At 44.5% G+C, this 12460-nt stretch overlaps 1 protein-coding gene across 3 annotated transcripts in view; it reads left to right on the forward strand.

The window, feature by feature from the left end:
* Nucleotides 1-6: 6 nt before the first annotated feature.
* SYNE3 (spectrin repeat containing nuclear envelope family member 3) overlaps nt 7-12460 on the forward strand; it is a 65373-nt gene continuing 52919 nt past the window's right edge. Inside the window, exon 1 of one of the 3 annotated variants that reach the window (XM_085061463.1) lies at nt 7-430. Coding sequence is in view for 1 of the 3 variants with exons in the window: in XM_085061461.1 (XP_084917587.1) it covers nt 11453-11597 (145 nt within the window). In the remaining 2 variants the exon portion in view is untranslated. Of the gene's footprint in view, nt 431-672; nt 798-11378; nt 11598-12460 lie in introns of those variants that run through there. The other 2 variants (XM_085061464.1, XM_085061461.1) reach the window with 2 other exon arrangements.

A 12460-nucleotide genomic window follows, 5' to 3' on the forward strand; every position in this document is an offset into this window, starting at 1 on the left:
ATGGCTCTCTGGCTTCTCTCGCTGGGCTACAGAACCGACGCTGTGGCTGGCAACACATCTCCGCTGCTGCTCCTTTTGCTTCTGTTTTTTTCCGTAATTGAGTACACGCTGTAGACTTTGCGCCTAAATCAGTACTACAGCGGAAACAGGTTTTGTTTGTAAGTTTTCCTGATATTTCCCCCCAAAATACCACTTAATGCATCCAAATGAATTCCCGTTAGCGCTGGCAGCGATGAGCTGGGGCTGTTTCACGCACACACGTGTAACTGCTGCCATACAGGCTGCCTGCCGGCCGTTCAAAAGAAACGTTGAGACCAGCCGCGTGCTGGCACGGATCGCCGGGGCTGCCGGCACGTGCAGGGATCGCCCGGGGCTCGCCGCCTGGTGTTCGGTGACTCCCAGAGCTCCGGGTACCCCAGAACACGACACTGTGAGAAACTCAGCTTCTCCTCTTCTGCTGCATTTTACTGCGCTAAAAATAGCAGAGTGCGGTGCTCACCTGGCGCCCGCCCGCCGCTGCCGCCGCGCAAGGACAGCCCTGCCCGGGTGGCCGCAGCTGCCCTCGGCGGGGCTCCGCTGCCCGCGGCGCTCGCAGGGCGGGCCGGCCCGGCTTACATAACACCGCCCGCCGGGCCGGGCCGCGGCGGCGAGGGCGGGCCCTCCGCACAGCCCCCGGAGCGGCGGGCCGGTGCCGGGCTGCCCCGCCGAGGCGGAGCGAGCGGCCGCAGCGCGGCGGGGAGAGGCAGCGCGGCCCTGGGGCTGCCCGCGCGGGAAGCGGCGGCGGCGGTGCCGCGGCGGTGAGTGGGACGGGGCCTGCGGCGCCGCTCGGGGCCTGTTGCCGGTGCTGAGGGGCTGCGGGAGGGAGAAGCGACGAGGCGGCGGCGCCCGGGACTGCACCGTCCCGTCCCGTCCGTCCCGTCCCGCCGGGCGGCGGCGCGGCACAGGGCAGCCGGGCTCGGCGGGGCTCGCTGACAGCCCGCCCGGCTCCAGACCCGCCTCCTGTTGCTCGGCGCGCTGGGGCAAAACGCCGCCGGACAGCGCGGTTCCCGCCCGGCCCCCAGCCGCCAGCGCAGGGCAGCGCCGGGCCGCAGAGCGGGAGCGCCGGCAGGGCTGTCCTTGCCAGGACAGCTCCCTGGGTAGTCCCAGAGCTCCCTGGCTATTGCTAATACACGTAATGCCGTAGCTGCAGTAACTGCAGCATATCTCCCTAAGTAACGAACGCTAAACGAGTAAAGCCTTGTATTTAGCTTCTTTAAAAAAATCCTATCTGCGAAAGAGTGCCAGCCTGGTTCAGCACTCAGCTGCATTCTGCAACTTTTCTTCCTCGGATAGATGTCAGGCTCTTGCCAAAGCTGGTTGCTCAGCGTTACTGTCACATTTCTTCATCTGTAGGTCCCCATCGCCAGGATTGTACTGCGGTTTGCAAGGTCCTTGTTCCTCTTCTCCTTTCTCACTTCCCTCCCTTTCAAACCTATTAGATATATCCTAGCTTGGCTCTGGTTCACCTTACGGGGGTCTGTCCTTGTCTCATATTTTCTGCCTTAGCAGTCAGAAAGTTTCCCAGTTGTTCTAAGACCAACTTACGTTCTGTGCAACTTCTGAATGTGAAGTTTCCCCACACCCAAATGTATAGTAAAGCTTTGGTTTCTCATACACTGTTTTCTGCCATCTCTTTTATTCTCAAATCCTTATTAGTTTGGCCTTGTGTGAGTTTAGGTCTCTGTCCAGGAAAATGTTATTTGTAGAAATAGATCTACTCAAATAGGTTAATAGAGTGAAATCTGCAGGAATGATGTGTATATATGACGACTAATTGTGAAAATTATGTTTGCAAGACACTGCTTTATTTTGCAAGTTCATCAGAGCAAGGATGCCTGTCTTCTCCTTTGCCCCAAATCTAAGCCTGGCTGTCTTGAATCATTAATGAAAAGTAAAACCACTATGCTATTAATGAAAAGTAAAACCACTATGCTATTACATCCTTGCTGCTAGTTTTGGATGTTACTTTTCAGCCCTTGGCATGCTGCATGTCATATGAAAAATCTTTGTACACAGTACTTGTTTTCCGGGGAAAGAATTTTAAAAATGCCACAAAACTTTAAAAGCTGATTGGTTGCCTTCAAGTGTTTTCCTTCTTTTCCTGAAAGTGCCTCAAATCTGCGGTTGTTGAAATGCACATCAGCTTGGCACAGTCTCTGTGGCTGCCAAATGTGTGAGCCAGTTGGATCTCAAGGAAACGTAACTTATTGCGATCAGTCCCGTGGAGACTCTTTTTTTTCCACAAGAAACAAACATCTTTTGGTGAGTCACAGTAACATTGTTCCCTACAAACTAGCTGTCAGGAAATGGAGTCTGACAATGCTGATGGTCCCTCTGTAAAAGCAGCTTTTCGCTGCACCCAGTGCTGTTTGCTTTGCTGTTTATGAATCATCAGATCCGGAGTCCCCTCAAATTCCCAAGGAAAGCAGAATTAGCTAGCACTCAAGGTGTGGTACTGTGGTGCTTGCCTCTTGTTGTATTCCTGATAGTTCCAGTTCTTCCCTTCAGCCATATTTCACTGCTCCTCCTTTCCCTGTCATCTTGGTCAAGACTTATACCATACTTCCAAGTCTGTTCCTGGCACATATGTCTTCTGTGTGGCCTTTGTGCACTAACCTTATTGAAAAGAGTGTCTAGCTTCAATTTGGGAATAAGCCATTTTTTGTGCTGCTCCACTTACCTGTGGCTTACAAATCACCTTAAAAACTGTTGTATACACTTGTGGATGCTTGGCCTCAGAATGTGGCTGTACCTGCATCCACATGACTTTGGAGAGCAATTCCACTGCCTGAGGGGATGCTCCACACCTGCATTGCAGCTTCAGAAAGATAACTAGCTTCTGTTGGAAACAAGGTTTTTTTTGCCATCCCTTAATGTATGTATACACATGAGTCTTGGTATGTATCCCTTATGTAATATTTTTTTGCCATTTCCCAGTTTCAGCCAAGTATGACATAAGGAGAACAGCTCCAAGGTAATTAAGTTCCTGCAAATTTTGTAGAAACAGGCCAACAGGGAAAAGCAAGTCTAAAATCAGACACTTGCCAGTTTTCCCCAGTTTTCAGCTCAGTACTGAGTGATACATTCATATGTGACAGCCTCCATTTGGCAATAAGATATTTGGTACAAACAAAGCAGTTAAGGGAAAGGGAGAAGGATTTTCTAGGTAAATGGCCCTGAACTGGCATCTCCCTTCAAATTTTAAAAAATACAGATAACTCTGATTTGATACATTGTATTTTGAACATGGAAGAAAAAAATCTTGGTACAGTTCAGTGTATAGTGCAGGGTATGCTTTTAATCAGCCAAGGAACACAATTCTGTAGGAGATCTGATTTCCTGAGTTGGCCTGGTCACTGAGTGCTTTGTTTCTACATCCCTGCATCTCCAGGGCACAGCTCCCATCTTTGTTCTGCCAGGCACTCATTTGCACAAGTACAGAAGGGCTGTGATCTCAGCTAGTGTCTTTAGATTTATTTTATTGAGACAAAATTGGCCAACAGTTTCAAGACCGACATCATATAAGCATAATTCCCATGCAACCAAGCAAAAGCAATGATCATTCATCCTGACTCAAAATAATGTGTTCTGGTAAGACAAATCCCAGATAATTTGTAGCAATGCTGAGATCCTGGATTTCTGTTTTGATTTGGATTTTCGTAACTTGTTCTACCATACAGACAGGTGCAATGGTGTCCTTAGAAAGGGTCCCCTTACAACTAGATTGTTTGTGTCCACATAAGGATTGTGGGCCAAGTGTGAATCTTGGTAATTAAAGCAAGTGAAAGGAAAAAGCCACATTGTAACAGGAAAAATTCTTGAGTTGCAGGAATGTCAACAGAGGGTGTAACTGGCAAGGGATTTTCTTAGTTGGCATATTTTCTATATGGAGACAAAGGCACTAGGCAGCGCAGATCAACAGGACTAAATACCAGGTCCTTCAATACCTCTTTGAGTCTGACTGAAAAACTTGTCACTGTCTTTGGAGTGTAGTAAGTGGAATACTCTTATTCCTGAAGGAAAATATCTCTTGGGGTAGTGCTTACTGATGGTCAGTAATGTCTCAGCTTCTTCAAGTGCAATTCCATGAAACTAAAATATGCAAAACAGGTGGTCAGTGTCCCTTTTCATCATGCAAGTCTGCTCTGCAAACAACTGAATGGTAGGAATTGTGCCTTTAGTTAATGTTGGTTAAAGTAGTCTGAAATGACAGGAGAAAAAATGAAAAGTGTTGTTGTGTCATCAAATGTCATCAAATGCAGTGTTTAAATTTCAAAACTCCATGTGATATGGATTAGTTAAAGGCCCCACATGTCACTTCCTTAAATTTTGCTTAAATTTTGGTCTGAAATACCATTTCATTGCCTGAAGCTGATATTGACATATGCAGGCTTTTCTTATAATACTTCCATGACTAGCTGCATTGTCAGCATCAACTTAAACACAGTCTTGTTCTTTTGTTTGAAAGTTTACTATTCTTGTTTGTTCTCTAGTGTTTGTTGAGGGCATAACAGTTGGAGTATTAAGGAAATAGTCTTTTAAACTGAAAGTGGAGATCTTTACATAAGGATATCTCCTTACATACTCTTCTGCAGAGCTGGAACATCTACCTTGATAATGTTCCTGCATTGCTGATAAATCACATCACAGGATGGTACTGATTGCATTGCAAAAATCTACTCAGAGAGTTGTGAGCCCTGGGGTATTTAACTTCATGTATCTGAAGTGGCCCCACCTCAATGGTGAGAAAAGGATGGTAGGTCTGACAGGGGCAGTGGTTCTCACTGATTCCCCATGTCTGGTTAATAAGCAATCTTTGATGTCTCTGAGCACACAGCTTAATTGTATTCCAAGGAAGGCGTATTGATTTCAAGGGGATGTTGAAATATTTGTTTCCCTTCAGCAGAACTGACTTTTCGTGTCTCTGCTGTTACAAGCTTCTTTTCTATGTTACACTTAAACAAAAGACATGGGCTTGATATGAAGTCCTACATATTAAGGGATTTCAAGGGAATTTCTGCTTTGAGTATAATAGGGTGAGGATTATGGGGCAGTCTCAGCCTTGGGATATCACTGAACAGGCGCATAAAAAACATACTGGAAGAAATTAAGAGATAGCAGGAAACAGAGAGAACCAGGAGATTGTAATTTGATTGGAATTCAGGTATCAAGCTGTGGCTTGTTTGTATTGTTCTTGATTAGTGTTTATTTAGTGGCACTGAAAGGTGAAATAGCTGCTGTTACAGTTGTGCTATGCAGAAAGCTTTTTTGAGAAACGTGGCAGTAGTACTTGGGAGCACAAGCTGAATGAGAGGCCCACATGGGATAGCTTGTGCCGGGGAACTTACTGATATAGTTGGTAGATACAGTGCCTGTCACCAGGGAATCCCATACATTCTTTACATAAGGCTACAGGCTGCTTCTCTTGCGGTTGATAATGATTACAATAATAATAAGGCTAGAAGGGACTGGTTCGACTGCCTGACCACTTCGAGGCTGAGCAGAAGTTAAAGCCCATTATTAAGGGCACTGAATGCTTCTTAAACACTGCCGGGCTTGGGGCATTGATTGCCTCTCTAGGAAGCCTGTTGCAATGTTTGACCACCTTGTCAGCCAGGAAGTGCTTCCTGACACTGAGTCTAAACCTCCCTTAATGCGGCTTTGCCTGCCACAAGTTTGCTCTGTGATCTTGAAGAAGCATGTACAGTCAGAGGTTTAAAATGGGACCAGTGATGTCGGATGCTTTGTGTGTTTTTGGGTATAGCACTGTCTGGCGAAGGCTGTGTTTGACAGATAGATGCTGCTGAGAGCAGCAGTGTCTTCATCTGTGAAACGGGACACTGACACCTCATCTCACAGGGTACACTTGATGTGTGTGGCAGCTGTGTTGTAGGTACCAGGTGGGAGGGTGTGACAGGTGTGACAGAGTAAACCACCCACAGGGGATCTGGGTACGTGGCTTTTTTTAAAAACCAAGATTGGAGTTTTCACCCTAAAAGATTATCTCACACACTGACTCGCCTACTCACTCATCTGGACTGACACAACAGCAATAAGAAATTAAACTGTGAAAAAAGTGTAGGGGTTACTTTTGGCTGTGTTTTCTCTCCACCTCACATAGAAGTGGTATGTGATTTAAAGCATTACATGCTTATGTTATTTTCCTGCCATTGTAATGAGGCAATTGTATGATAAAAACATGTGTTGTCTCTGACTGAGGAGTAGTTTGAGAGATGTAACAGCTGGTCTTTATCCAGGCTCTGTACCCCACTGTCGGTACAGCCTGAAGAAGTTCAGGGAAGCTGAAGGTGGAATGTACAAGCACTGATTTACCCACTGCATTTTCAAGTCAATTATATACAAAGGCAGGGTCATGTGACAATATATACTCCTGCAGTAAAGTTCCTGTGAGTAAATAAAAGTAATCATTGAAGCTGTCAGTTCTTCCCCAGGCTGTGCATTTCCTTTAGCTTAGATGACTGATTTTTCTTAATGCAAGAGTTCTTGCATTAAGACTCGAGTCTTCTGTTGTTTTTGTATGAATGGCAGATGACAGTGGTTGGCAAATGTAGGTGATGTTTCTTATGTAAGTCAGCAGAATTGGTCTGTAGCTGCAGCGGCTTAAGCACAGGCTTTGTGTGAAGTGTAAGACTTTAACACTGGCTAATAACACTGGCTCTGTAAACAGCACAGACACATGTTAATTTAGATCTCCAGATTGAGAGCACCCAAGGAAGAATTTACTTGTTACCTTGTCTTTTAAGTCCATGGGAGTCAGGGCAGAAATCCTGGCTCTGTGACAGTATTGCCCTTGGCTTTACCAGAGCTAAGGATTTTCCCTTGTATTCTCAGAGTATAAACCTGCCGACTCCATCAGTTGTGCTGCTGGTGTGAAATGCCAGTCTACAGAAAATGCCTGCAGCCCAACAGAAAGGAAAAGATTTCAACCTTCTATGGGTTGTTGTTTGTTTGTTTTGTGGGGAGTGTTCTTTAGGTTGGTTGGTTGGTTTGGTTTTGTTTGTTTTTTTTCTACAAGACAAATTACCGTCTTGGATGGAGCTACCAGCAACCCTAAAGGTATTTTTGTCTTCGGCATTACTTTATTTCTCCCCTCAGGTGTTTGCTTGTCCAGCTGTTTCATATTGTGATCATATAGGTTGTCCAGAGAGGCTGTGGAGTCTCTTCTGGAGGTACTCAGAAGCTATCTGGACACAATCCTGAGTACCATTCTTTACTAGGGGACCCTGACTGAGCAGGGAGGTTGGATTAGATGAGCACCAGTGGTCCCTTCCAAGCTCAGCCATTCCATGATTCTGTGAATACCTCGTGATGGAGAAGAGCTGGTGCTGTCATTCTGGTCTGCAGAGCAAAGTAGTATTTGCTGTCTGATGAAAGAGCTGATGGTGTTTATAAAAACTGTTTTTATAAGTAAATATGTCGACACGTTTAGTCCCAACACTTAAAATGCACAGCCCCTTTTTTTTTTTTTTAAGTCCTTTTATTATTGAATAGTTGTAGTTAGTCAATGCTGGATTAGGATGTAGTTAGGATGTGTTTCAGTGCTCTGCAGGTAAATGTTTGATATATTGCCCTTCCTGTGTCAGCTATCACTGGTATTTATGAAGTGCTGTTATTGCTGCTAGCAGGTTGCACCTTAGTTTGGGGATTTGCAAATAGATGATTTTCTTAGTTAAGCAACTATATCAGCAGCTAACCTACTTCTTGGTTCTTCTAGTCTTGCTCAGATCAGATCTGACATTTTTCAGAGTTTGGTTTGGTGTGTGGGTTGGTTGAGTTTTTTTGTTTGTTTCTTTTAATGATAGTTGGTAAATCAAAATCTCTTTTGGTTCTTTTTGTAGGTTTTGTGGGGTTTTTTTGTTTTGTTTTATTTTGTTTTGTTTTTCCTTGCTGAATGGAACAGAGAATAATGATGACCTAAGCCAGACCTTTAAGATGCTCAGCTTGCCGGGTGGGACACATGAATCACTAGGCTGTGCATAACGATTAGGTTCAGCGTAATGATTCATTATTTACAAGAGTGAAACTGTGTAAAACCAGAAAGAGAGATCAAGAGCTTCACACCTGTCTGTGCTATCCCTGCCAGTACCTCCAAGCCCAGTACTTAGGTCAGTATGATTGCTTGATGTGGGTGTTCCTTTTCTGAAAAGTCCTTTCACAGCAATTTCAAACCAGATTCTTTGGTGAGCAGCAATTGCATGGACAGTCCCTTTATACCAATGTTATTCTAATCCACAACTAAGATATAATTAGAGATATGATCTTCCCCAGAAGATGGAAATTTTGATTCCCATCCATCCCCAAGCTGCATTTCCTTCGTAACTGAGAGAGCAGCTTCCACCTCTGGCCTGCCTGTGATACCAACCTCCACTAATGCTCAGCAGACTTTCACCCAAGCACTTGCATGCTTTTTCTCCCAGTCTTGTCCTCACATGTAATCCTTCCCATATCCATGTCATGACCCTCACTCAGATTCCTCCTTGAAACTTTGTTTGCTGGAATGTCTATGAAGTTCGGTTATGGTTAGGCAGCTGCTGCTCCACCTGTGGCTTTTCATGCTAACACCACCTCAGTGCTCCTGTGTGTGTCCCCTCTGTGTCTATATTTTGTTTGTATCTATATTCTGTCTGTTCTCTTCTGCTTCAGCAGTAACCTCTGAACTGCTTGTTCTCTACCTGCAGCATGGTGTAGTACTGGTTCACAGCTACGACCCAAGCTTCTGCAGAGTAGTAAGAATATATAATACAGTTGCAATGGTTGAAGAAAAGCTTTTATACTGCTGCTCTGTTTCCTATTTGAGCTCTTTGTCAGAGCTCAGATAACACTTTATAATTTATAACCCTTGCAACCCTACTGGGATGACAAAGTCTGTCTTGTGAGCAGTCAGTGGACAAATACATCACTGGCTGCTCGAAGGTGCAGACGATTAGTGGGCAATGAGGTCAGTCTGCCCAGAGTATCACTTACAGTGGATTAATCAGTCAGGCAGTGTAGCCATTTAACTCCGTGGGCTGCTCTGGCTTTGCAGAAATGTTTCCTTTGCAGTGCCCACGGGCCGCCAGGTAATCTAAGATCATCCAACAGATGTTACAAGAGTTACAGCTACAACAGATGTTAGCACAGCTCCGGATGTAACTGAATCCTTATTTGAACGTAGAGATGTCAGCCTAAAGAAGGGGCCATTCGAATGCTTTGCATTACCATAACAGAAATGATAGCTGGCCAGAAGAGTGGGAAAAACAGTTTCATCCCTTGCTGAAACTGAAAATGGAGTTCTTTGTATGGGAAAGAAGAAAATGGCAGGTCAGATGTTGTGGGAACACTTGGAATATTTTGTTGAACCTGGTTTCCTTTAAAAATATGGAAAAATACAAAATGAAGTTCTCTCTAAAGGGAATTATGTTCAAGTGGTAATCTGGTATTAATATATTTTAAATATGTTGTGGTACTAACTTACAGAAATTTTTGTAGGAAATGCTGTATTTTTCACTGTTAGTTTGATCCTCTCATTGCTGCCTCTAACTTGTGGCTGTCTGTACTCACCAGGGGAGCTCCTTTGCTTTTGAGATTGGTCATCCAAAGAGAGTGATTCTTACCCTGTTGTAGAAGCTGCTGTGCATAGCTGATGTTAGCCACATATGCTCTACTTCCTCACTACTACTAGTTTCAGTGCTTTTTTATTTCTTTATGTTTTTGTATGCAAACTATGGCAAGTTTGCAGTGACTATGGATATACCACAGGAGAGAGAGAAAAAGAGAAAAGCGGTGAAGTGGTTCACTTATAGGCATTTAAAATGCCACCATGCAAACAACACAATTCTAAACCAACCCTGATGTGACTTTCAGATAAGTGGACCAATCTCCAGTTTACAATCCCCCAGGCACCATATAGTTTAGTCTGCTCGCTGATGTGTTTTGAGATGTTCATGTTGTTTCTAAGGATTCTTCATGTTAGCAAAAGGCTAACAAGACAGTTGGAAAATACCTGGTATATCAGTTCCCTCTCTAGAGGTACTGTCAGCATTGCTAACTCTTAAGATGTTCTTCCTCTTCTGTGCCTTGGGCTCTTTTTCACCATTGGTGGCAAAATTCTGTATTTGGTTGGCTGTGCTGAGGTCACCATTGCACATGGGAGTCACAGACTCACTCAGGCTACTGGTCTTCAGTTAATTGTCTGTATTAGCAATTTCACAGGGTTAGCTTGAGCAACAGTTTCTATTCCATTGTTGTTCTTCCACCTAGATTTTCATCCATCTTCATTCCTCTCTTCAGTTTTTCCCCATGCTATTCCCTTGTGCTGCCTGATTACAAAATGAGTGGAGAGGCTCACAGTTTTCTCCCTGTTTGTATCTATCTTCTAATTTGGAGGTAGAATTCGAACCAACTTTTTCCCCCACGTTTTGCTTTCACTGATTTCTCCACCTCTCCTCCCTACTTTTGTTGTAATTCTAGAAATGCTGCTCAGTGTAGTACAAATTTGACACACAGCAACTGAAAAACTAGAGAGTGTTGGCCTTATGGACTTGCTTTGGATTTACACCAGCTTGAGTAAGTGGCATCTGTTTTGGTCCTGGAATGCATTAGATCTACACCATTAGGATGCTGCAAATGGTAGGAGGGTGGGTAGACCAAACCAGTGGGGTTTATTGGATGTCTGAAAGCAGATATACCTAGCAGGATCTCAGTTAATCAAGGGAGAATGCTTCTTTATATTTTCCAATAGTTTTGGGGAATCAGGAAAGGAGAATTCATCATGTGCTCCATCACGAGAGACAGCTAATTCTTACAGAGTGTATTCCATTTGGCCAAATTGTGGAGCAGAGGTATTTCCTGAAAATAACCTCCTTTTCGTCTTGCACAATTGTAACTGAGAGCAGGATCTAGATTAGTGTGTCAGTCTGTGAAGGGAATCTCCTGCTAGAGACCTTGAGAGTAAAAAAGGAAGTGGAAGATAAGGGAGAATTATTATTGTGTTAGAGGATGAGTTAATGATTTCTAAAGATCTCAGCTCTGACGTACCTCTCTGCACTTTTACTTACTGCTGGTCTTCATCCTGTGTATTCTTAACTAATTCCCATTCAGCAAACATCTGTCAGGCATAATAATTTCAAGCATTAATCCTTACAGGAATTAACCAGCTTGTTAGTTGATGACCTGAACTAGATAGTTTCTGGGGATTATTGCTATTTAAATCTCACCTACGTTTTAAACAGTGGCAACATGACCTGCACTGGGTTTCTTTTCTTTCTTTTTTTTTATCTGCACTGATATATATTTAGGTTGCCATCCCCTCTTTCACTCCCACAGCACGGGAGGAGGCAGAGAGGAAGTTCTGTGCTTCCTCCTGCATTAGTAAGGAGGAAGCCACTGGTTTCTCTTCGTGCCAGAGTTGCTCATGCTGCCAACTGTGCCGAATCTCTGTTCTAACGCCCAGTGGAGGCCAGGCTGGATTGTGGTTGCCGTGCTGGGAACTCATCAGGGAACTTTTGAATCACCACAGACTTTTACCTACCCTTTTTACCAGATTTCCCAGGATTTTGGTAAGGTTTTTTTACAAGGTTACTTTTATTTCATAATGTAGTGAGATGGCTGTGACCAGGCAGTGTGTCTGTATCTTTTGGCTGCTAATAACTTCTGCGCTCATTTTCTGCATTTCGCTAAATTTGCCAGAGATACGGAAGTGTTAAAGATACCGGGTGTCTTGAAATTTCAAGGATTTGAATTCTAGTGGAGAGGGAAATAGAAATCAGTGTCCTGCTGTGGGAGAGCCATGACTGGGGGTTCCGGCAGCACCCAGCTGCTGAAGGCACCAGGGCAGCCCATTGGCGCGCTTTTCCTCCCGCCTGGTGCCAGCACCACGGGCTGCTGGGGGAAAGCATGGGAGGGCCCAAGGGTGAGCACCCAGTGCAATGAAATAAGGCCTGATAAATTGTTTTGGGAGCTGCAGGCCAGGATGGGGAACTTCTTCATGTAAAGCAGGAGAAAGGAAGCCAAAATATCCCCACTGTGGTGTGCACCAGAAGGGCTGGAGATAAGGGACAGTCGGTGAAGTTAATAGAGAGTGTCTGTTGGGAGCTTGGGAGTGTTGCTGGTGCTCAAGACATGATATCAGCTTTTACAGCTGGCAAAATGTTTGCCGAATTGGGACTGCTGAGGTCCTTTCCCTGAAGTTTGTGAAACAGTGTGGATTTAAGGTCCCATATGTAACTGTTGAAACATGACCTGGGGGTATGCAATAGGTAAAAAAGGGGATTGAAGAAATTAAGAGTTTTTTTTCAGGTAGGGAGTGTAGATTGCACAAATGCTGTTGCTTGTGCTGTGCTCACTGAATTCAAACAAGGTCATTGGAGGCTGTGCTGTGTGGTGGTTCAGCAGTGGTCCTTATGAGAGTCAGCCACATTTT

This window comes from Lichenostomus cassidix, chromosome 5 (assembly GCF_008360975.1).
Source record: "Lichenostomus cassidix isolate B80296 chromosome 5, HeHo_3.0, whole genome shotgun sequence".
NCBI classification, from domain to species: domain Eukaryota; kingdom Metazoa; phylum Chordata; class Aves; order Passeriformes; family Meliphagidae; genus Lichenostomus; species Lichenostomus cassidix.